The following is a 26,556-nucleotide window of genomic DNA, read 5'->3' on the forward strand; positions in this document are numbered from 1 at the left end:
AGCTTTTGACAATGTTGACTGGAATACTCTCTTTCATATTCTGAAGGTAGCAGGTGTAAAATACAGGGAGCAAAAGGCTATTCCCAGTTTGTACAGAAACCAAATGGCAAACAAGAGTCGAGTGACATGTAAGGGAAGCAGTGGTTGGGAAGGAAGTGAGACAGGGTTTTAGCCTATCCCCGATGTTATTCAATCTGTATATTGAGCAAGCAATAAAGGAAACAAAAGAAAAGTTCGGAGTAGGTATTAAAATCCATGGGGAAGAAATAAAAACTTTGAGGTTCGCCGATGACATTGTAATTCTGTCAGAAACAGCAAAGGACTTGGAAGGGCAGTTGAACGGAATGAATAGTGTCTTGAAAGGAGGATATAAGATGAACATCAACAAAAGCAAAATGAGGATAATGGAATGTAGTCGAATTAACTCGGGTGATGCTGAGGGAATTAGATTAGGAATTGAGGCGCTTGGAGTAGTAAAGGAGTTCTGCTATTTGGGGAGCAAAATACCTGATGATGGTTGAAGTAGAGAGGATATAAAATGTAGACTGGAAATGGCAAGGAAAGCGTTTCTGAAAAATTTGTTGACATCGAGTATAGATTTAAATGTCAGGAAGTCTTTTCTGAAAGTATTTGTATGGAGAGTAGCCTTGTAAGGAAGTGAAACGTAGACGATAAATAGTTTAGACAAGAAGAGAATAGAAGCTTTCTAAATGTGGTGCTACAGAAAAGGGTAGATCACATAACTAATGAGGAGGTATTGAATAGAATTGGGGAGAAGAGGAGCTTGTGGCACAACTTGACTAGAAGAAGGGATCGGTTGGTAGGACATGTTCTGAGACTTCGAGGGATCACCAATTTAGTATTGGAGGGCGGTGTGGAGGGTAAAAATCATAGAGGGAGACAAAGAGATGAATACACTAAGCAGATTCAGAAGGATGTAGGCTGCAGTAGGTACTGGGAGATGAAGAAGCTTGCACAGGATAGAGTAGCATGGAGAGCTGCATCAAACCAGTATCAGGGCTGAAGACCACAACAACAACAACAACAACAACAACAACAGCATGATTCTCCTTATCTTGAATATGATGCACTTGAAAGTGATTCCAAAGCTGCAATAATAGGAAATAATGAACATAGTATGATCATAGTGGATGATCAGCAAATAAAAGTGTGTGGTATAGCTGATGCCATAGGCATATTAAAGGAGAGAGGATGTTATGTTTTATGTGAAGAATTAATTATGAAAAAGCTTTTTGCGTGGTGGAAGAAAAAGTGTCCAACTGATTTTGGGTACCAATTTGCTGCTGTGACCAAGTCAGGATTCACTGTTTCCTAGACCAGGTGGATGAAAAATGTGAGAGGAGACCTTCATTGTGAAAGACCTCATCTTTTTTCATCAGACAAATGCACCAACCTACAAAGCACTTTGGCAGCGGGAAAGCGAAGGGATTTGAAATACGCGTTGGTGGAATTTCCACTCTTTCCATCAGGTTTGGTACCATCTGTCTTCCACCTTTTTTTTATTCCAAATGTGTGGCTGAAAAATAATTTGAGTCGAATTAAGAGATTATGACAGACCCTCCAAACAACCCTAAAGGGTTGGAATCCACTCACTGAAAGAAAATATTTAAATACTTGCATTGACCTAAGAAAATCAAAACCTGTCGACTGTGCACATTTAAGGAGTTGCACTTGCAATGAATAGGGGTTCGAAAGTGGGCTGCAGTTTAAAGTTTCGATAATTATTGGTCTAATTTAAGTGGTGAAAGAAAATGGAAGTGGTCAGTTTTTCTTGGAGATTGTCTGGAGGACAATAGCAAAATGGTCATGTAATTACTTTGGGAAGGAGATAGGAACACTACAAAAATGTTATATGGATTGGGTTGTATACAACTTTGTACACAACAATAAGGAGAGGGGAGCAACTGTCATCGTATAAAGTCTCGACAGGAGCAGAAATGACTAATGAGCAAGATAACACACCAAACAGAAGGTTTACTTAACTTGTATGAGGTTAATCCCAAAAGTAAGGTCTCCTATTTTTTTTATAGGTACATAGACCTGTTTATTTCGATAATGGTGTATATCAGTTTACAGCTGGAACATTTAGCTATTTTTCGACATGATCACCAATTCTGTCGATGCATTTTTGTAGACACTGTGGCAGTTTTTGTATGCCTATGTCATACCAGCTCGCCGCCATGCTGTTCAGAAAGTTATGAACCTCTGCCTTCACCTCATCGTCGGAGCTGAATCGCTTTCTGGCCAGGTTCTTTTAACCTAGGGAACAGGTGATAGTCATTGGGCGGCAAGTCAGGGCTATAGTGTGGGTGGGTGATTATGTTCCACTGAAACTGTTGTAGGAGAGCAACGGTTTTCCAAGCGATGTGTGTGTGTGTGTGTGTGTGTGTGTGTGTGTGTGTGTGTGCGCGTGTGCGCATTGTCATGGAGAATGTGCACGCCCTTGCTCAACATTTCTCCAGCTCTGAATTGCCCATTTGAGTTTTTTCAGAGTCTCACAGTACGTGTCAGCGTTAATTGTGGTCCCAGTAGGCATAAAGTCGACCAACAATACCCCTTTCCAATCCCAAAAAAATGGTTGTCATGACTTTACCAACAGACTGTGTTTGTTTGAATTTGGCGAAGAAGGATGCTGCCACTGGCGTGATTGTTGCTTTGTCTCAAGTGTAAAGTGGTATGCCCAGGTTTCGTCACCCATGACAATTGAGGCCAGAAAGTTGTCCTGTTCGGCTGCGAGGTGGTGAAGAAATGCGCAGGAAGCATCAACTCATTGCCGCATGTGGTCCTCAGTCAGCATGTGTGGCACTCATCTTGCGCACACCTTCCAGTAGTTCAATGTTTCCGTTAAAATTCTGTGAGCGGTGCTTCGGGAAACCTGAGGAACCAACGTGCAGAGATCATCCAGGGTGATCCGCCGATCTTCATGCATGCTTTGCTTGACCTTCGACTCTGTCTCCTTAGAAATTGACTGTCTCCTGCTCCTTTGTTCGTCGTGAATTTTGGTCCAACCAGCTGTACCCTTTCTACACCACTTATGAACATATTTGACATCCATGCATGACTCACCATACACTTCCGTCAATTGGCGATGGATTTAAATCGTTGCAGTGCCCTTTGTATTTAAAAACCGAATAACTGCACGTAATTCGCACTTGGCGGTAACATCCAACGGGAGCTCCATTCTCAACAGCTGCCAAGCCAAGACTGAGCACCTCAGTGTGGTGTGCGCATGTTTACACACAGTGCGTGAAGCACTCTTCATAACAGTGTGACAAAGTGCCACACAAACAGAGTTCTGTACTTATAAAAAAATAGGAGACCTTACTTTTGCGATTACCCTCGTATTTCTTCACACTCACGACGACTCATTGTAAAAAATGCAGCAAGAAACAGAGTCCAGCTGTCAGAATGTCAGCTAGGAAGAAACTTGCTGTATTGAAGCACAATTGATGGTGTCAATGCCGTGACTAAGCGGTGTGCGCATTTTATCCCATGGTGAAGTGGTTCCGAGTGCAAGTCGGCATGTCGCTGCTGCCATCTGTCATATATCATGGCACCAGAGGGCCCTTGTGGTGCCAAATCACTGGAGTTTGTCTCAGTGGGCATGCATCATTGGACACACCAGATCCCTCTCAATGGCTATCAGCATCAGATGGAAACTTGCTGTTCTGTTTATATGACACCTGTGGGGTGGTATCAATATGTGATACCACAGATTGGGTAGATGATAAAAGATTACATCAGTGGAACAGTTAGAGTGCTTTGTATTATGGCTATGATCTCTATATATATCTTAAAAACCGTAATCCAAATGCAGAAGCTGGATAACAGATAATAAAACAGTATGATGCTGCAGTGAGAGTAAACCTCCTACATGTAGAATTAGACCATTTGCTGTCACGAAAAGGGATCACAAACCTAAGTATTATATGAATTAACATTCCAGTATTGAGGAGAAGAATGACCTCATATATCAAAGGCTCATTCTAACAAAATTAGGCATCAAAACTAGGTTGCACAGAAATAACAGCTGTCTGCTCTAAGGCTTGTTTCATATTGTCATGAAGAAATGCTCAGTACTGCGTAACATTCCTGTGGAGGTTCACAACCTGACTGACTAGATTATAGCCTAACAGAAAAGTTTGAAAAAACTTTCATCAGCAGCAGAATTCAGAAGATTCTTGTGTTTGGGAAATGGAGGACAGGAAACCCTTTGGAAAGGGGACAGCTACATTCCCATGTGAGAAGAGAGTTGATTCAACTTTAAACATTTTAGGAAATAAAGAGATTCCACACATCAGTGATACTGGGTGAGGAGTATCTTATAAAGCACATGCGAAGGATTTTTGAAATGGTTTTCAGTCTTATTCTGAGAATAAAAACTTTACTCACAAAATGCAGAATGGTAACCTTATGACTCAGACACTGTTTATCAGAGCTGAATCAGTCCATTGGTGTATCCACTTTTCACACAGTCAATAATAATTGTGGTGTGTTTTCTTGCACTGTTGCCACTGGAAGCAATCAGCATGGATAACACTTAGGTTTCACAGAGAGCCACATTTTAAGTCATCAGCATTGCAAACCTGTCAGTGAGACTGACATTTTTAGCTGTACAAAAATATGCAATGTGAAACTCTTACATCTTCAAGAACAGTTTGTAAAAGGCAAAAAATACACATGCTTCATACAAGATAAGTCACATTTGTTTATGAGAATCATGTTATTAACAACTATCTTAACTTAAATAGTAAGAATTTGTGGTACTGTACTCATTGCATGAAATAAATCAGGAGAGGACTCCATTATCAATGCTGCTACCAGTTTTCTGCCGGTCAAGCGTAATTAGGCAGTTACTTTAGATCATTCATAGCCAAGTCAGTAGGTGTGTAAATACTTAAGATGAGAACAGAACTTTATGAAATGAATTCAGTGGATGAAGCACTGGCCAAGGTTGTACAGACACATTATATTTTAGTGTGAAAGTGAAACTGTTACATAATCAAACCCCCCCTCAATCTCCTTTTCCTCATTGCATACCTGGACTTCTAATAACAATTAAAAAAAAAAAAATACTAATGTATGTAACCTGATCCAGGGAATAAAAGAAATGGCGTACATCAAATGTGATGTCCATAAAGTCTGATATTTTGTGCTCTTTTGATTGCAACCTAAGTAAGTTGTCTCTCAGAGACATTAAAGGACTTTTCAATCACCGTAAGTGAAAGAGAGGTTAGACTTTAAAACATTAACAAAGAGTGTATTAGAGACAAAGCACCTACTCTGACTGGACAAAAACAAGGAAGGAAATCAACAAAACCCTTTTCGAAGGAATCAACCTGGAATTTGCGTCAGTGATTAAGCTAAACAGTGAAAACACAAATTTTAATGAGTGGATAGATATTTGTTTCCTGGTACCTCCCAAAAATCAGTTCTAGTTTATGACATGAACTTGCTGCTAAAATCAGCTGTGCCAGTCACAGTTAAGCAACAGCCAAATAGAAACTTTTATTGTGCTTAATAGTTCTTACTTCTTACATACAAACTGCTGAAGATAGATGTTGACTGTGGATATTGTATCACAGACATAGTCCCTTTGACTGTTCAGAGAGGTCACTAAACCTGCCCAAAGATGTAAACAACCATGCATGAACAGTGCCTATTAGACGGAGACGGTCTGACAGCCGATCAGTTCCAGTCATTCCACCAGGAAGGAGGTACATGCCTCGTGTTGTCTGTAGTTCAACCATGCCTAGATGGAATGTACTGTGGTCCAATTGCGTCTGCATTGTTACTTTGTGCCAGGAAGGGCTCTCAACAAGGGAAGTATCCAGGTGTCTCAGAGTGAACCAAAGCGATGTTGTTCGGATATGGAGAAGATACAGAAAGACAGGAACTGTTGATGACATGCCTTGCTCAGGCCGCCCAACGGCTACCACTGCAGTGGATGACTGCTTCCTATGGATTATGGCTCGGAGTAACCCTAGCAGCAGCACCATCCTGTGTTGAATAATGCTTTTCGTGCAGCCACAGGACATCGTGTTAAGACTCAAACTGTGCGCAATAAGCTGCATGGTGCGCAACTTCACTCCTGATGTCCATGGGCGAGGTCCATCTTTGCAATCACGATTCCATGCAGTGCAGAACAGATGAGCCCAACAACATGCCGAATGGACCACTCAAGGTTGCCATCATGGTCTCTTCGCTGATGAGTGTCACACATGCATTCAACCAGACAATCGTCGGAGACGTGTTTGGAGGCAACCTGGTCAGGCTGAACGCCTTAGACACACTGTCCAGCGAGTGCAACAAGGTGGAAGTTCCCTGCTGTTTTGGGGTGGCATTATGCGGGCCCGACGTATGCTGTTGGTGGTCATGGAAGGCACCATAACGGCTGTACGATATGTGAATGCCATCTTCTGACTGATAGTGCAACCATATTGGCAGCATATTGGTGAGGCATTTGTCTTCATGGATGACAGTTCGTGCCCCTATCATGCACATCATGTGAATGACTTCCTTCAGGATAATGACATCTCTCGAATAGAGCGGCCAGCAGGTTCTGCAGACATGAACCCTGTTGAACATGCCTGGGATAGATTGAAAAGGGCTGTTTATGGACGACGTGACCCACCAACCACTCTGAGGGATCTATGCTGAATCATCGTTGAGGAATGGGGCAATCTGGACCGACAGTGCCTTGATTAACTTGTGAATAGTATGCCATGATGAAGACAGGCATGCAACAATGCAAGAGAAAGTGCGGCTACTGTGTATTAGAGGTAGTGGTGTGTACATCAATCTGGACCACCATCTCTGAAGGTCTCGCTGTATGGTGGTACAACATGGTTTTCATGAGCAATAATAGGGGCAGAAATGATGTTTATGTTGATCTCTATTCCAATTTTCTGTACACGTTCTGGAACTCTCAGAACCAAGGTGAGGAAAAACTTTTTTTTATGTTTGTATTACATTTTTTCCCTTTATTCCTTGAACCACGTGTTGTTACTAAAACTGTCCTCCTGTGACTGTCTTAACCTTTTCATTTGTGTCCCCTGTTCCAACCTATTGTGTTACTTCTGATTTAGTGTTTATTCACCTGTGACTTATTGCTTCCCATGATTTCATATACCACTGTCATATTCAGTTGGACATTTTTGTATTCCATTTTGCAGTCTATTATTAACATGCCATCTGTGTCAATTAGTGTGATTAACTTCCTTGTCTTGGGGTGATGGTTGATTTGTATTCTAAGTCATACCTGCTTAAGTCATAGTTTGCCATTAAAGTGAATGTTCGAAAACTGTAACAACTTTTTTGTGTCATTTTCAGCTCAGTAATAACTAGCATTCTACTTGTAGTTTCTAGCTTAAGTTCCTATCTCTTTTTTTCTTTTGTTGCTTTATTGTGTATGTGTAGGATAACTTACCAGACTGATATAAGAGAAGATCCTGAAAACTTCATGAGAAATAATTATTTCCTAAGAAATTGAAGAATTTTCCTCATTGTTCTCCTTTTCTGGGGGTTCATGGAGTGTATAATGAGATATTTATTTACTTGTTATCTGCTTCAGTGCCTCTGATTTCACATTCTGGGCCTCTTTTCCTCATTTCTGCGTGTATTTATGTTTTTCATCTCTTCTATAATATTCATTTGCTTTGACATCACCTGCTATTCTTCGCCGGCCGGTGTGGCCGTGCGGTTCTGGCGCTTCAGTCTGGAACCGCTGACCGCTACGGTCGCAGGTTCGAATCCTGCCTCGGGCATGGATGTGTGTGATGTCCTTAGGTTAGTTAGGTTTAAGTAGTTCTAAGTTCTAGGGGACTGATGACCGCAGATGTTAAGTCCCATAGTGCTCAGAGCAATTTGAATTTTGCTATTCTTCATTTACTTCTTTCTTCATGGATTTTCATATAACCATATGTTCTTGTTTTAGAATTTTGCAGGATCTTGTTCATGGTTTTTCACTTCATTTTTCATTGAAACAATTCTTTTCCTTTTGCATAATCTATTTTTCCAAAGGCACCTGTCTTTTTTGGAAATTTTATTTCAACATACATATTTATCAGATATTTTCAAGTGTTACTCGTACAGTTTAAAACAAAAAATCATTTTTTATTTGCTCTGACAGACAGTCATGAATGGCTGCTGAGTCCAGCAGTGGATATCCTGCCACACCTACTCCTTCCTCTGGCAGGACCCGAGGAGTTTCCAGATGATGAGATGGAAAAACTTCCACCAGATCTACAGTATCTGCCTGAATCTAAAGCACGGGAAGTTGATGCAGACATACGATGCATGCTGCTTGAGGCATTAACACAGGTTTGCACTATTTTTATTCAGGTATATACAGATTTCTGAGCAAGCACATTCAGCTTGTTTCCAGGCAGTGTGATTTTTCTAAAATGGTCCTGGTGAAACTTTGAAAGCTGTCATATTTTCATCATTACAATTTTTTAAAATTTCTAATCCAGTGTTTTTAGACCAGTTTTTTATTATTATTTTACTGTAAATTGTAGTAAAAGTCACAAATTTAACTTTTTCATGCATAATCCTTACAATGCAGAAGTGCTGTTACAAATGTGTCTGAAAAGGCTGTGCATAGAACTGTGGTTTGGTGTACTTAGTGCTCGATTCCTATTTGAGCTAGGAACATGGGATAAAAAGTTTTTGGTGTAGCCTGGATCAGCTGCCATTTGTATTGCTGTTTGAACACCTGTCTTACTTTTTTAAACGAGCACGCCACTGTCTGACTGTCTTGTTGTTTATTTAATTATGACCCAGGTTTCGGACTCCTATTTGAGCTAGGAACATGGGATAAAAAGTTTTTGGTGTAGCCTGGATCAGCTGCCATTTGTATTGCTGTTTGAACACCTGTCTTACTTTTTTAAACGAGCACGCCACTGTCTGACTGTCTTGTTGTTTATTTAATTATGACCCAGGTTTCGGACTTTTATGCCATTTTCAAGTGACTGAGTTTATGTCATTAATGTTTTTTCAGGACATAAATTTGTTAATAATATAAACTCAATAATTTGAAAATGGCATAAGGCTGAGACCTGGGTCGAAATTAAAAAAACAATAATACAATCACATGGCGGTGTGTTCACTTAAAAATTATTATATGACTGACTCCTCAGCAACATCAAAAACTGTTTATCTGTCGCTAAGTTACAGTATATTAAGCAAGGTTTGAACAATGAACCAGAGCTGGTGCCCAGGCAAATTGTGCAAATCAATTAATTCCTTTTGCTAAAGATTTTAATTGGGCTGAAATTAAAGCTTGAGTAATAGCTCCATTTGTATGTGCACTGTTCAGATTTCATGTGAAAAAAACATGCATAAAGACATGTTTTTCTGGGAGGTTTTTGAAGTATGCTATTTCTATACCTTAAACTTGTAAAAAACAGTTCAAACTTTACATGAAGGTAGATAAATGGGTAAAGTCAAAATAAAGTACAGTGGTTTAAAGGTGAGCTAAATGTTGCACATAAAATTTGTTCTTACATGAACTGAATGCACGGAAATGGTTTAAAGTGAATCAAATAAATAAAAAATACATTCTTGCAATAAAATTGCTTTCAAAAATCTACCTCCATTCAGACTTTACATGCAAAAAACACTTTTCTTGTGAGTTTTTTTTATGCACACCACTTCTGTGTTGGAACTGGTTCAAAATTTGTAAGAAGTTAGAAAAATACATGTCGCTGATGGCTGTCCTGTGAAAGATTTGTATGTTACACAGCCTAGTGGTCTAAAATTCACTATGCTGTGTATTAAAATTTATTTTCTGACAAAGCAAGCTAAGTTAATCGATTTTCATATGGAATTGAAAAGTTCATGCAGACATTGTTTCACAGTTCTGCTTACTTAAGCAAATAACATTCACACTTAATTCATACTGATTGTTGCAACATTTCGCGGTAGAGTAACATTTGGGAACCGGTTTGAAAAATGCTGCTATCGTCGCACAAAAGAAGGTGAATATACCCTGAGCAGAGTTAGGATATAAAAGAAGGAAACTAGCTTTTTGAATTATCTGGCAGCTTCACAGACATTTAGATCAAAACATCTTGACATATTTATACTTTTCTTCATGTTAACCATATTTCCCCAGCTCAGTGAACACTCTTAGCTGCGAGGTGCTGGCATACCTGCGTCTTGCAATTTATAGGCTATAGTCCATGATACTGTGCCAAAATTCAGAATGTTCACTAGCCACAGTATAAGAAGCTGAAGAGCATACATGTAATAGCTAAAAAAAAGTTTTTCTGTTTTGATAAAATTTCTGGGGGTGGATTTGTTCAAGGTAGGAAGCTAAAACAGTTTTTTTGATTTCTAAGTGAGGGTGGTTGATTTTACACTGAGGAGACAAGTTCTCCTCCAAACCCAACTCCTGCTGCATGTGTGCTGAGGGATGTAGGAATAAACAGACACAAAATTTATGTGCTGCTAGAGACTGGCAGGCATCTGCAATAGGAAGTATCCGGAGTATCTGAGAGTGACAACACTGTACTTTATCTCCTGAGGTGGTCATGAATTTGAAGTTTGTAAATGCCACGTAGTGATAATTATTGTATGAATAGCTGGCTATGATGACAAAGAATAAACAAATGCATTGTGTTGCAATATATTCCATGGACATTAGAGATTCTATGTCTGAACTTTCAATTCTTTTGTCTTCTTCTGTTCTTGGACTCGAAGAGGAAAGAACAATTGTCTGAGGTTCATCTCACTGTAACAGTCTATGCAAGTTGTAAACTCAGTGTATGTGGAGACTGTCTCTTCACATATTGTGCTGTCAGTATCCTCATTGGCCTTCTAACTTTCTGTTCTATTTACAGACGGCAAGTGAACCTTCTTTCTATATGGGCTATTGTTATGAAAAAAGCATTTTAAAATTCCCAGTATTTAATTGCCATTGCTGAACATCACAATTCACATAAATTCTCTCTCTGTTCTAATACTGAGTAACAATTCAATTTTTGAGTTGCCACATCTGTCGAATCTAGCTTTGATAGCACTTGGTGCTTGGAATGTGCTTGTGCTTCTTTTCTTTATCCAGACTACATTTCGTTCAAGTTAAAGCAGACTTCATAAACACGGTTGTAATGTGACTCACCTGTGATTTACATATAGCCTTCGATAGCTTGTCACTGAGTATCTATTGTCTGTAATCTAATTTTCTGCCAATTTTTGAAATTTTGTACACTACACAGCATCAGTTAATGTGATACAGCTTTAAATTTATTGTCAGTCATAATCACTCAATGATCAGCGTGGTTAAAATGTCCCATACTGAATATTAATCACAGGTAAGCACATCCACTGAATTAGTAACTATTTTGACAGTGGCAATATTTTATAGCGCTCATTCACAAGTGAGTGCTGACTTCACCGACACATTTAAGAAAGTAGATACACAATACTGACGAAGTGAATTACTCCTGCAGACTTGGAAAGCTTTTACGAAGACATTTGCACTGATGTATACTGTAGATGTTAACATACTGGTGACAAACTGTGGACTCTGACAAAGATAATTAAGCTTTGGTTATCGGAAGCTGACTGACTGCCTGAACAATGGACTCTCTCAATTACTTATAGACATGTGTAAGAATACTTATTAAACTTTGTTATTACATACTAGTTTATTAGTTTATAATAAGATCTATGTTGAAAGTAGCGATGATATTGCAGAAAAACAAGTAATAATTTGATTTTGCAATATGATGGATTACTCCAAAAATAATAAAGTTAGCTGGATTATTTAGTTAACATTATGTACACCTCAACTGGGATTTACCAGTCTTTATGCAATATTCATAGATTCATAATTTTCTCAGTTTTCTTAATTTTTAAATTAAAATGTATTCTTTTAAATAAATGTGTTATGAAGTTCAAAAAAATTATGGCGACAAAATTATTACATCATTTCTCAGAATTACACAATCTTAATCATCAAAATAGCTCAATTACCTAATGGGAGTTTGCAATGATAATAACAGAAACCTTTTCAGTAGTCAGAGTTTGGAAAACTTGAAATGCTTATTAAAAATATAACTGAAGGGCTTTTAACTGAGGCACATTATTTTACCAATTATGAGCTGTATGCTCACAGGAAATCTTAACTAGTCATGTGTTATTAAGGAATCTGGTATGTGTAATAATTATTCAAAGTACTACCAATATCTTTGCAGTTAAATATCATGATGGTACTTGAACTGTAACATTTTACGAATAAGTCATTGAATAAGAAATTAATCATTTTGCAAGAATATAGCATATGTATTATGTACATAATGAAAAAAATTTTGCGTTTAAGGAGTAAAATTGTAGCAAGTGGAGCCAAACCCCACCTTACTACATTTCTTGGTGACTAGGGTCCAGTTAAGTCCCATAAGATTTCACACACATTTTTTGACTAGGGTCCCTTCTGTAGCAAGGGTGAAGTATCTATTCACCCTCATTGGAGAGTTAGGTCCCCCAACTCCTGCTGGAAAAGAATCTTGTCCAGCTGACACATTCGTCTGGGCCTAGTGAGCATACTAAAACTGTCTTACAGACTTGCGTCAGTCGGTTGTTGATGGAGGTACAGGCTACAGGCTGCAGAACAGTTTGCTCACCTTACCTTCCGGATACCCCCAATAGGATACGATTCTCCTTCATGAAAATAAGGATAAAAAGGAGAAAGAAGGCAAGAAAAAACGAAAGATGTTAGTGAACCCAGCAACCCCAACTGCACTAGACCTGTCCCTCCTGCTTTAACCATCGGTAGTTGAAATTACGCATGTAGACATCCTATTTGACCGGTGAGCCATGCAGAGGTCTCCCTCCCACCACCACAGATAAACCTGTAGTTGTCAAAAGTGGAACTATAATCTTATTTTTACCACCTAGCAGAACACGAATAACTACTGCTATCATTTTGTCGAGCAATATGTATTGCTCTTCAGAAAACTCGATTCTGCAGAACATGTGCCCCCTACCTTTTGCTTAAAAAATAGAGTTGGCCCTAAAAGTAACTGGTGGTATCTGTACACTGGTGCTTGCTGACGTTTTTAATGATCAACTACCACTATGATTATTTGTGTATTGAAAACTAAGGCTGTTACTCTCTGTAGTATCTATCTCCCTCAAGATAGGGAACTGATGTCATGAAATAGCTAACCTGATTTTTTAGCAGCCTCTGCCTTTCCACTGGGGAGATTTCAAAGCCCGCAGCCCATTAAGTGACAGAACATCTGACTGAGGCAAGCTAAATGATGTAATTACAGATCTTGATTTATGTTTATTGGACAGCAGCACTCCATCTCATTTTAGAGTGGCTCATGGAACATATTCATTAATTGCTCTCTCGATCTGTTGCTTCAGCCTTCTCCCCTCTATCCAGTGGATGGTCATGAGCTCCACAAGAAAGTATCATTTTCCATTTGTCATGTCCATTACACCCTCAAGGAAGCTGACTAGGATGCTTTCAACACTGCCTTACCATCCATAGCCACTCTGCAAGGGAATTTCAGTGACATATTACAGCAGGAGAATAACAGTCCCCCTTATGGGATTCTAGCTTGTGGATCAGTGGACCCATTGGCATTATGGCTACTGGACCTGGTACCCAAGTGTGGGATTTGACTTGTGACAGGCACTTTTTGGATGAGGTCTGTGCTGGGATCACTTCTTTACAGATGAGATGCTATGTATTTACGAGGGTTATTCATAAATTAACCTCCAATTGGTTATTAAAAAAAGGAAAAGGTAGATAACTTTTTTTGTATGCAATCTATTTTTACATGATGACATTACTTCTCCATGTAGTTGATACCGAAATTCAAACACTTATTGTACCAAAACATTCCTTCATCAAGGAATGGTGCCACATGGCACCTCAGCCAGTTAATGACAGCATCCTAGAGCTCATCGTTGGTTATGAAATGCTGAGTAAACAGGAAAGCCTTCATCTTGTGGAAGAGATGAAAGTCACTTGGTGCCAAGTTTTTACTGTTTGCAGTATAGTGTTGTGTATCGTCGTGAAGAAGAATGACTCCTTTGATAATCATTCCACGCCATTTGTTTTGGACTGACCTTTGGAATTCCATAAAAGCCTCACACTAAAACTGTGATCTCACACTATTATCATGCGTTACTCTTCTGAAATCTGAGATGAAAATTTCTTTGCCATCCCAGAAAACTGTAACCATCATTTTGCAATTTGGCAGTGTCTGCTCGAATTTTTGGGTTTGTTGGGAGAACGACTGTGCCTCCACTGTTCGGACTGTTCCTTAGTTTGAGTTCACATACTATTCCCATGTCATGCCCCAGTCACAATTCTGTCCACAAATTCCTCCCCTTCCTCATGGTAGTGTTGAAGGAATGTCAAGGCCAAACCCTTCTTTCAGTTTTGTGAATATCAGTTGTAGATTGTGGTACCCACTGTGGACAAAACTTATGGTAACCTAACCTCTGTGTGATGATGTGAAAGAGGGTTGTCCTTGAAATTTGAGGCACTTGTTCAGAAAATTCAGAAATTTTGAACTGATATCTCACATGGACATTTATGTCATGTTACACAAGTTCATCAGTCATATCTGAAATGTTTTTTTAAACCACTTTCATCGTGCAAATCTATGTGACCAGTCTTGATTTTTGTCATCAGTCACTCACAGTCCCATCTCCATACACACGACACAATCAGTGATGAACCTTGTCAGCATTGAACCTTTTCTGCTTGCAGGAAGTGAGAAACAGAACATACCTTGCGATTGGCGGGAGACACAATAAAACTGTCCATTTCAATCAATTATACCTCTCATGTTAATAAGCAAAACAGAGAGCTGACTGATTCAACATTAGCTTTAGTGTCTCCTTTCTCACACAAGAGGAATGAAGCCAAGAGCATTTGTTCACTTTTAATAGGCAGTCAAATGTTAATTAATGAATAGCCTCATACTGCTGAACTATGCAATACATGTCAGAACACCTGAATCATATCCTTTTTCTCCACAGGCGTATTCACCTCCCACAAAGGCAACCCAGGTCTGGTGTTCCAGTTGGAATTTGTGGAGAGTCTCTTCACCCTTGACTTCACCTTCATCCTTTGAACCCTCTTTTCAACTTATCTTCACAATTACAAGGACACTGTGCAGACCAGTCTTACCTCCTCCATGTCATGGAGACAAGAAGAAAAAAGAAGTAATATAGTCCAGATCTCTTCATTTTTTCCTAAACAAGCTTATTGATGTTTTTCTAAATGTCTCTGAAAAAATATTATTAGTGCAGCTGATGGCCACCCACATATGTCTTTGACAAATATAATGAAAGTTACTAATAACTTCTCATAACCATTCTTTATATTTCAGGTGAAACTGCTTAAGATTGGATTGGCTGTATAGCTGGCCTTGAACAAGACTTTTTTAATATCTTTAGGGTTTTGTACTTGTCTGGGACTGATGATATCACTGTTTAGTCCCTTTCAGTGCCACTTCTTAGTCAATCAACCTTTGTGTCTGTGGATTTAGTGCTACTGAAAACATTTTCTTTTCATGTGAATACAATATGATTTCTTTCCCTCTTTTATTCACCAGACATTATTATGTCAACAATACTGCCATATGGGAAAGCGCTGGTATGTTGATAGACACAATAAAATAAAAAACACACAAACACACACACACACAAATATTCAAGCTTTATCAACCCATGGTTGCTTCATCAGGAAAGAGGGAAAGACGAAAGAATGTGGGTATAAAGGGAGAGGGTAAGGAGTCACTCCAGTCCTGGGAGCGGAAAGACTTACCTTAGGGGGATAAAAGGACAGGTATACACCCTCTCGCGCGCGCTCGCGCGCATACACACACACACACACACACACACACACACACACACACACACACACACACACACACACACACACACCTATATATACAGACACAGGCAGACATATGTAAATGCTAAGAGGTTGGGGAGAGATGTCAGTTGAGGTGGAAGTACAGAGGCAAAGATGTTGAATGACAGGTGAGGTACGAGGGGCGGCAACTTGAAATTAGCGGAGGTTGAGGCCTGGTGGGTAACAGGAAGAGAGAATATATTGAAGGGCACGTTCCCATCTCCGGAGTTCTGATAGGTTGGTGTCAGTGGGAAGTATCCAGATAACTCGGATGGTGTAACACTGTGCCAAGATGTGCTGGCCGTGCACCAAGGCATGTTTAGCCACAGGGTGATCCTCATTACCAACAAACACTGTCTGCCTGTGTCCGTTCATGCGAATGGACAGTTTGTTGCTGGTCATTCCCACATAGAAGGCTTCACAGTGTAGGCATGTCAGTTAGTAAATCACGTGGGTGCTTTCACACGTGGCTCTGCTTTTGATCGTGTACACCTTCCAGGTTACAGGACTTGAGTAGGTGGCGGTGGGAGGGTGCATGGGACAGGTTTTACACTGGGGGCAGTTACAAGGGTAGGAGCCATATGTCTGCCTGTGTCTGTATATGTGCGGATGGATGTGTGTGTGTGCGAATGTATACCTGTCCTTTTTTCCCCCTAAGGTTAAGTCTTTCCGCTCCCGGGATTCGAGTGACTCCTTACACTCTCCCTTAAAACCCACATCCTTTCGTCTTTCCCTATCCTTCCTGCTTTCCTGATGGGTTGCGAAAGCTTGAATATTTGTGTGTGTGTCTACATCTACATCTACATGATTACTCTGCAATTCACATTTAAGTGCTTGGCAGAGGGTTCATCGAACCACAATCATACTATCTCTGTACCATTCCACTCCCGAACAGCGTGCAGGAAAAACGAACACCTAAACCTTTCTGTTCGAGCTCTGATTTCTCTTATTTTATTTTTATGATCATTCCTACCTATGTAGGTTGGGCTCAACAAAATATTTTCGCATTCGGAAGAGAAAGTTGGTGACTGAAATTTTGTAAATAGATCTCGCCGCAACGAAAAAGTCTTTGCTTTAATGACTTCCATCCCAACTCGCATATCATATCTGCCACACTCTCTCCCCTATTACGTGATAATACAAAACGAGCTGCCCTTTTTTGCACCCTTTCGATGTCCTCCATCAATCCCACCTGGTAAGAATCCCACACCACGCAGCAATATTCTAACAGAGGACGAACGAGTGTAGTGTAAGCTGTCTCTTTAGTGGACTTGTTGCATCTTCTAAGTGTCCTGCCAATGAAACACAACCTTTGGCTCGCCTTCCCCACAATATTATCTGTGTGGTCTTCCCAACGGAAGTTGTTCATAATTTTAACACCCAGGTACTTAGTTGAATTGACAGCCTTGAGAGTTGTACTATTTATCGAGTAATCGAATTCCAATGGATTTCTTTTGCAACTCATGTGGATCACCTCACACTTTTCGTTATTTAGCGTCAACTGCCACCTGCCACACCATACAGCAATCTTTTCTAAATTGCTTTGCAACTGATACTGGTCTTCGGATGGCGTTACTAGATGGTAAATTACAGCATCATCTGCGAACAACCTAAGAGAACTGCTCAGATTGTCACCCAGGTCATTTATATAGATCAAGAACAGCAGAGGTCCCAGGACGCTTCCCTGGGGAACACCTGATATCACTTCAGTTTTACTCAATGATTTGCCATCTATTACTATGAACTGCGACCTTCCTGACAGGAAATCACGAATCCAGTCGCACAGCTGAGACGATACCCCATAGGCCCACAGCTTGATTAGAAGTCGCTTGTGAGGAACGGTGTCAAAAGCTTTCCGGGAATCTAGAAAAACGGAATCAACTTGAGGTCCCCTGTCGATAGCGACCATGACTTCGTGCGAATAAAGAGCTAGCTGCGTTGCACAAGAACGATGTTTTCTGAAACCATGCCGATTACGTATCAATAGATCGTTCCCTTCGAGGTGATTCATAATGTTTGAATACAATATATGCTCCAAAACCCTACTGCAAACCGACGTCAATGATATAGGTCTGTAGTTTGATGGATTGCTCCTACTACCCTTCTTAAACACTGGTGCGACCTAGGTACAGATCTATCGGTGAGTGAGCGGTTGTATATAATTGCTTAGTAGGGAGCTATTGTATCAGCGTAATCTGAAAGGAACCTAATCGGTGTACAATCTGGACCTGAAGATTTGCCCGTATCAAGCGATTTGAGTTGCTTCGCAACCCCTAAGGTATCTACTTCTAAGAAACTTATGCTAGCAGCTGTTCGTGTTTCAAATTCTGGAATATTCCATTCATCTTCCCTGGTGAAGGAATTTCAGAAAACTGCGTTCAATAACTCCGCTTTAGCGGCATAGTCGTTGGTAACAGTACCATCGGCACTGCGCAGCGATGGTATTGACTGCGTCTTGCCGCTTGTGTACTTTACATACGACCAGAATTTCTTCAGATTTTCTACCAAATTTCTAGACAATGTTTTGTTGTGGAACCTATTAAAGGCCTCTCGCATTGAAGTCCGTGCCAAATTTCGTGCGTCTGTAAATTTTAGCCAATCTTCGGGATTTCGCGTTCTTCTGAATTTCGCATGCTTTTTCCGTTGCCTCTGCAACAGCGTTTGGACCTGTTTTGTGTACTATGGGGAATCAGTTCCATCTCTTACCAATTTATGAGGTATGAATCTCTCAATTGCTGTTGCTACTATATCTTTGAATTTGAGCCACATCTCGTCTACATTTGCATAGTCAGTTAGGAAGGAATGGAGATTGTCTCTAGGAAGGCTTCTAGTGACACTTTATCTGCTTTTATAAATAAAATCATTTTGCGTTTGTTTCTGGTGGATTTGGAAGAAACGGTATTGAGCCTAGCTACAACGACCTTGTGATCACTAATCCCTGTATCAGTCATGATGCTCTCAATTAGCTTTGTATTGTTTGTGGCTAAGAGGTCAAGTGTGTTTTCGCAAACATTTACAATTCACATGGGCTCGTGGACTAACCGCTCGAAATAATTTTCGGAGAAAGCATTTAGGACAATCTCGGAAGATGTTTCTGCCTACCACCGGTTTTGAACAAGTATTTTTGCCAACATATTGAGGTAAGGTTGAAGTCCCCACCAACTAAAACCATATGAGTGGGGTATTTATTTGTTACGAGACTCAAATTTGTGTGTTTTTTATTTTATTGTGTCTATCAACATATCAGAACTTTCCGTTTGGTAAGTTAAAGCATCTTTGTTTTTTTATATATATTTTTCCCACATGGAATGTTTCCCTCTATTATATTCATACTGCCATATGGTATTGATATTTTGTATCCAAGTGTTTAGAAGTTGTGATTCTGAGACTGCTGCAACTTATCATAAAAAATCATTCAATTTTCCGCAAGTACTGCCTGATTTTCTTCTTGTGGAGAAGGTATTATTAGATGGCTTCCTGCTGTTGCACTGTAGGAATGTCTTTTGCTAGACTGTGTGACAGACACATTGTATAATTCTAGACTTGCTGTGCGAGCTGGATGTGTTAATATGCTTTAGTTCCCCACACTATGATGGCATACTCCTGGAATGTTCAGAGCAGTGATTTGTACAAGGTGACACCGAGGTTTGAAGGTAATGTTGATGACTGGTTAAGTGTGGGGTATAGGTGTATGTGGTGACCCAGCATGTTCGCCCACAGTTCCTGGACACTCTGGTACCATGTTAACCGAGATTGTGAATGGACTGTAAGTTAGTCAGACTGCTGTGCCAGCCGATAATTGTAACTTTTAGGTCCAAGAGGTTATACAATCTTTTGGTGAGTAGCTGGGTGGTCATTCTCTGTCCAAGACCATGATGTCATAGGTATACACTGTGGCCACATACATTCTGTGACTGGAACATTAATGGTGAAAAGAGTGCAGGGTATTGGTCTCAGCACTGACCCCCATGACACATCATTATTCATGTGGCCAACAAAGTTCATCTCCTACAACTGTATATGAAAGAGTAAGTACGCAAACATTATTTGAGCACAAAATTATGTTTTTCATACATGTCGAACCACTTCGTATTTGAATTACCATGTTCATAACATCTGCACAAATGTTAGGAAACCAATTTACCACAGTATACAGATTCGTATTATAACAGCAACTAATAGAATGAGCTGGAGAGAGAAACCCACAAATCATAACATACCAGGTGGTAATGCCCTTATGTTTCAGTGGCCAGTTCTACACTATTTATTAGTGTTTCTAAAGTGACACTGTATGTCAATATGCACCATTTGATTTTTGTGTTGATTACAGAAATTATAAATTTGTCTTGATGGTAATGAGTGATGTAGTGCAGTGGTAAGATGCTAAACTCTCATTCAGGATGATGGTGATTTAAATCTTGGTCCAGCTCTCCAGATTTGGATTCTTGTGGTTTCCTAAATGACTTAAGGCAAGTGCTGACACGATAATGACCTGATCACTGACAGGACATTAAACTCATCTTCTTGCTTCCTTTTCCTTTTGAAGGGCAAACATGACACTCATATATACACAGCAAAATGGTTTCTTGCATATTGACAATATTATCAATGGTTCATATTCAGCATTTTGCTTATGAAATGTATCACTTGCTTAATGTGATTCTCTGAATTTATGGATTTTTAAAAAATTTCTTCACAGCTTTGTGCAACAAGAGCTGCACGTGAAATTATGCGTAACAGTGGTGTCTACCTGATACTCAGAGAATATCACAAGTGGGAAACTGACCGAAAAGCACTTCTAGTATGTGAAGACATTGTTAACATCCTCATCAGGTAAGTCTTATTAGTAGTTAGTATAGTCTTATATTGTAAAATATGTAATGAATGGTATGTTGAACAGTTCTTAGATGTGTGCTGTTTAACACTTTTCTGACGTAATAACTGCTTCATTGGTTCATGGGCATTGTGTCAGATGATGATGTGGAAGCTGCACAATATTTCAACAAGACAGCTGCTTGTCTTCTTCAGGTGCTTACTGATGTGTTGCTGCAATGGCTCACCAATGTATAAGCTGACTCGCTAGAAAAGCGCAGGAGCCAAGATTTGGTGCCATAACGTCATCGTAGACGAGTCATAGAGCCTGGTGACATCCAGTGCCCCCTGTCAGCCAAATGGGCCATGGCTTCTCATTCGCTATGCGGCAAAAGCGCGGCCACAAATAGCAGCGCAGTGCACTTGCAGCTTCCACAACATTATCCGACGCGATACCAGTGAAGCAGTTACTAAGTTGGGAAAGCCTTAAACAGCACATGTGGTACCTCTAAGGGGAGAAGGTGGTCAACAGGGTACGTGAGTTCGATAAACTCCACAAGAAGAGAAACAACTGTTGTGCTCCCTCATGTTTTTACTGGAATGTCAGGATCAGCAAACTATACCGATATTCACCAAGTTCACTCATTACATAGACTCTGCAGCCGCCAAGAGGATTAAAAAATGATCCAGCATGGCATTGGTGAGAGAAAGAATCCTTTTACCAGATGAGAATTAGACAGAGTTTCCAGGAGCTTGCTTTCACTACATCTGAATATCTTGTTGCATCTGTCAATGGATTCTTGGGAGTGGGTGAACAGTGCTGTGTGGTCGCTTTTGGATTGGATGCGGCAGCAGGACATTGTGTGTCAAACTCTGAAGTTCCATCACCTTACACGCCAGTCATTGCAAGAACGTAAACCATGTAGATGTAGGAAGAATGATGGTTCTCTAGGGCATTCAGTTTACCGGAAACCCACTCATACCGATTTGTACCTGCAAGCATCGAGTTGCCATCACCCATCGCAAACCATGAGTTTGCTTAAAACGCTTGTTCATAGAGCTCATACTGTCTCAGATCTAGATAGCTTATCTCAAGAACTCGCCCATCTAAAGACAGTAATCAGCGAAAATGGGTATTCCATCCGGCAGATTAACAGGGCACTAACAGTTAAAACTAAAAAGCAGGAAGTGAATAAGGAGGAGAACATGCCGGAACAATCTTTAGCTTTTCTTCCTTTCGTTGGCAACACTTCGTTTAAAATAGCAAGAATCCTCCGGAAATTTCAGGTAAAAGTGGTTTTCCGCCCACCATCGAAGATTGCGGACCTTGTGGGATCAGTTAAGGACAATCTGTTACTACGAAAGGCCGGAATTTACAAGATACCGTGCCAATGTGGTATGGCTTACATAGGTCAAACCACACGCACTGTGAAAGAACGCTGCACTGAACATCAACGTTACACCCGCCTTTTGCACCCAAGCAAGTCCGCTATTGCTGAACATTGTATTTCTACTGGACATTCAATGGAGTATGAGAAAACAATGATTTTGTCTACAGCAACGTCTTTCTGGGACTCCATTATTAAAGAATCCGTAGAAATACGACTGGCGGAAAATCTGTTAAACCGTGACAGCGGCTACCAGCTGGACAGTGCATGGAATCCCATCATCTCCACGATTTGCTCAAATCGAAGACGACAGAGTGCGTCGATGGCCGTGGCAAACAGCAACACAGAGGGCGACTGAGTTCCGCTATTCCACCAGCGAGGGCGCTGCTGGCGGGCAGTGTTGGTTCAACTATCAAGTTTTCGACGCATGCGCAGAATAGTTACAGTACGCTATATATTGCGGAGCGGAGAACTTTATCGCCAGTCTGCGACGGCTCTCCTGAAGATGACTGGCAGGTGCCCAGTTGAAATATCGTGTGAAGTATTGAACGACGACCGGCTGCAAGCCCGAAATTTGTTTGAATAGATGTACTGTGTTTAATTTCACAGATAGAAAACTGAGTGATGCTGCAGTATTGGTTATAGAAAACTGAGTGATGCTGCAATATTGGTGTCGCCCACTCCAAAGACCTTGCCTATCAAGGATTTCATCGGTGTTGTTGATCAAGATGTCTTGAAACTTCCGAGTGAGACTACTGAAGAGGTAATGGGAGAAGCTTGCAGAGCCATAACCAAGGCATCTACACCGAAGCAGAACATCAACACTGAAGAAAGGAACGCTTTCCGGTCTTTAAGAGAAGACACACAACTAGTGATTTTATCTGCTGACAAGACAAACTCTGCTGTTCTTTTGTCTGCAACACCTTATTTTGGCAAGATGACAGATTTACTGCAGGACTTAGTGTATTGCTGTCTCCAGAAGGATCCAACTGATGCAGTACAACGGAAGACATTCACACTCCTCAAATCCGGCTCGTTTCCTAAACATCTTAAAAAGAGCTCAAGAGTACAAGTGTCAGTTCCATCATGACTTTATGGGCTGCATAAGATCTGTAAGGATGTGTTCCGCTTCCCCCATCGAGAGGAATATAGGAGCCCCTACATATTACCTGGCAAAACATCTGGGCTTATCTTCTAAGCCCTCTGGTAGGAAAATATGAACATCACATTCAAAACTCAGAAGATTTTATACAATGACTGAAGACTTTGTGTCTTGAATCAGTTGATGTATTAGTGAGTTTTGATGTGACCTCTTTGTTCACTTAAGTACCTGTGGTGGATTCATTACAGCTTATAGGAACTAAGTTGGAGGAACACATCTTACATCTGTTCAAGCATGTGCTTACCTTGACTTACTTTTTATTTAATGAACAATATTTTGAGCAGACTGACGGAGTTACTATGGGTAGCCTTTTTCTCCCATAGTTGCTAACTTTTTTATGGAAGACTTCAAGGTAAAAGCACTTCAGTCAGCGGTGTTGAAACCTAAATGTTTCTGGAAATATGTGGACAACACTTTTGTAGTTTGGACACAGAGCAGCAATGCTCCTTGCATTTCTGGAACACCTTAACTTCCTCCATCCCAGCACTTGCTTCACCATGGAAGTGGAGAAAAGAAGACCTCCCATTTCTTGATGTCATGATCTGCAGACAAGAAGATGGTTGCTTGGATCACAGTGTGTTTCGCAAACCAATTCACAATGACCAATATCTACGAGCTACAAGCTGCCATCATCCATTTCAGTGCAGTGACATGTTGAGGACTCTCATTCGTAGGGCTAGAATCATCTCAGATGCAGGGAGCTTATCAGCGTAGCTTAGCCGTCTTCACTCTTTGTTTGTACAAAATGGGTACTCTGGTAAACAGATCCGTAATGCATTTAAACCTGCACTAAAGCTCAGAAAAAGCCAGAAGAAACAGAGAACTCGATGAGGATACTTTCTTTTACCATATGTTGGTGGCATGTCCTTTAAGATGAACAGGCTGTTCAAAAAACATAGAATAAAATATGTCTTCTGCCCTCCAGCACAAGTGCAAACTATGCTCGGTTCAGTTAAAGATGACCTAGGCTAAGGAGACCGGGATATATAAAATCCCGTGCCAGTGTGGGGAGATCATACATTGGTCAGATGTGTCACACTATTAAGGATAGATGTGCCGAACATATATGTCACACCAGACTGGGTCAGCCAGAAAGGTCTGCTGTGGCAGAACACTTTCTTGACAGTGGACACAACATGAACTACAAAGAGACAGAAATCCTTTCATGCTTCCATGTTCTGGAACTCCATCATTAAAGAAGCAGTCGAAATTCATATAAGACCCAGGATTTCAATTCAGCAAGGCATGGGAACCAGCACTGGCAGTACTAAGGCATTGTCGGCCACAGATGAATGGATTTGAGTCAACACACATGAAGAATCAAAGTCCACAAACTTAAACTGGGCATGCCAACATTCTGCCCGTGTGCATGCTGGGCCGCTATTTGCTGCTGTGCTTTTTCTATGCCATGAATGAGAAGCCAGTGGCTCATTTGGCAGTGAGCATTGGATGTTGAGGTACTCTGTGATTCATCTATGATGATGTTATACCCTGAACCCTTGACGCCTGTGCTTTTCTAGCGAGTCAGCATGTATATTGGCGGGCCATTGCAGCAAAACGTCAATAAGAACCTGAAGATGACGAGCAGCTGTCTCGTCAAAATATTGTGCAGCTTCCACGTTATCCAACATGAAACAATGAAGCAGTTCTTAGACTTGTATAATTTATGTGTTGGCTCTTAGGTAATCACTAAGAAAACCCCTTTTGAATCCCAGAATGCAGTGGTCATAACCAGTCTGGTAGATGAAACTTTAGTTGCCTTTTATGGTGTAGAGTCTATAGTTTACACCCATTGCTTTGATTGCTTCTTCATTGCTGTGTTGCAGTGGTGCTCTTCAGCCTGTACATCAGTGACATGCCAGACATTGTTACCAAAAAGTTTTGCTCCGCTGATGACTTTGCCATAACCATACAAATCAGCACACTTCAGGGAGGAGAAAATACATTGACTATAGACTTATAAACTCGCAACACATATTACAAAGCATGGAGACTCAGACCAAATGCAGCCAGAATAGAAGTTTGCACATTCCACCTAAGCAACATAATTGTAAACAGACAGCACAATGTGACTTTTGTCAATAGAGGATTAGACACGATTTACAGCCTAAATACCTTGGTGCCACACTAGATTGGTCTTTAATGTGCAAAAGACACCTGTAAAACACTAGCCAAAAGTTGAAGACCCGGAATAACATAACAAAGAAACTGGCTGGCACAGCCTGGGGTCTTCTCCCATTCCTCCACCAGACAGTATATGATGACATGTATGAAAGTCACCATTTTCCGATCTTCCTGTCCCTCCCTCAGCATCACACCTCTGGGTACCTGCCCAGATGGGCTCTTAGGAGTGGACTGGGATGCTTTCACCTCTGCTGTCATTCTTGGCTTACTGCCACAAGGAGATATCAATGAGGTGGTCCAGAATACAACTATGGCCATTTCTTTGGCAGCTGATTTCGCGACTCTTTTTCCCCTGGACTGCCTCGATGGAAGACAGTACCGTGGTGGTCACCAGAAATCAAAGAAGCCATTAGAGTTCGTAAGTGAGCTCCCCGATGCAATAAGACACACCCATTGATGGAACACTTCATTACCGTTAATCAGCTGTATGCCTAGGTATGTCATGTAATAAAATAACAGACGCAAGAATGCTGGGAACAATATGTTTCAACCATTGAACCATGTACCTCTCATTTGCAGATTTGGACAAAGATCAGATGTCTCTATGGATATCAAACATCTGCAGGTGAACCTGGTATTACTTTAAGTGGCTGTCTGTACTGACCAAAACACCATTGCCAAACATTCTGTTCTGCATTATGCTCGAGCCTCTGTGTTTTAGAATTATCAACCTGCCTTTTGTGTCCTAAAATGGTCTGTGGAGCAAGAGAAATGACTGTTCCTACACACAACTTGAAGACATATAATGCTTCATTCAGCAAATGGGAATTTGTCAGTGTCCTGGCCCACTGCCCTGATAGAGCCCCAGGGCCAGACTGCATCCAAAACCAAATGCTCAAGCATCTGTCGGTGGACTGACAGCGTCATAGCCTTGCCATCTTTAAATGCATCTGTAGCAAGGGTGAGTTCATATCACAATGGCTAGAAAGCATCATCATCCCAGTACTGGAACTGGGTAATCATCCTCTAGAGAAACAATCATCACCCAATTAGTCTCACCAATGATTTCTGTAAGCTGCTCGAACGCCTAGTTAGCCATCAGTTGTGTTGGCTCCTTGAGTCTCAGGGTCTTCTGGCTCTGTCCAGGGTGGTTTTCATCAAGG

General features: G+C 40.7%; 1 protein-coding gene across 2 annotated transcripts in view; it reads left to right on the forward strand.

Annotated features, from left to right (window-relative positions):
• The window catches only part of LOC124545383 (protein HGH1 homolog), an 80,687-nt gene that overhangs the window by 28,771 nt on the left and 25,360 nt on the right, over window positions 1-26,556 (forward strand). For both annotated transcript variants that reach the window (XM_047124293.1, XM_047124292.1), the window contains 2 exons: window positions 8,153-8,343; window positions 20,607-20,740. In XM_047124293.1, coding sequence (XP_046980249.1) covers window positions 8,153-8,343; window positions 20,607-20,740 — 325 coding nt within the window. The remainder of the gene's footprint in view (window positions 1-8,152; window positions 8,344-20,606; window positions 20,741-26,556) is intronic.

This window comes from Schistocerca americana, chromosome 8, assembly GCF_021461395.2.
Source record: "Schistocerca americana isolate TAMUIC-IGC-003095 chromosome 8, iqSchAmer2.1, whole genome shotgun sequence".
Classification (NCBI taxonomy): domain Eukaryota; kingdom Metazoa; phylum Arthropoda; class Insecta; order Orthoptera; family Acrididae; genus Schistocerca; species Schistocerca americana.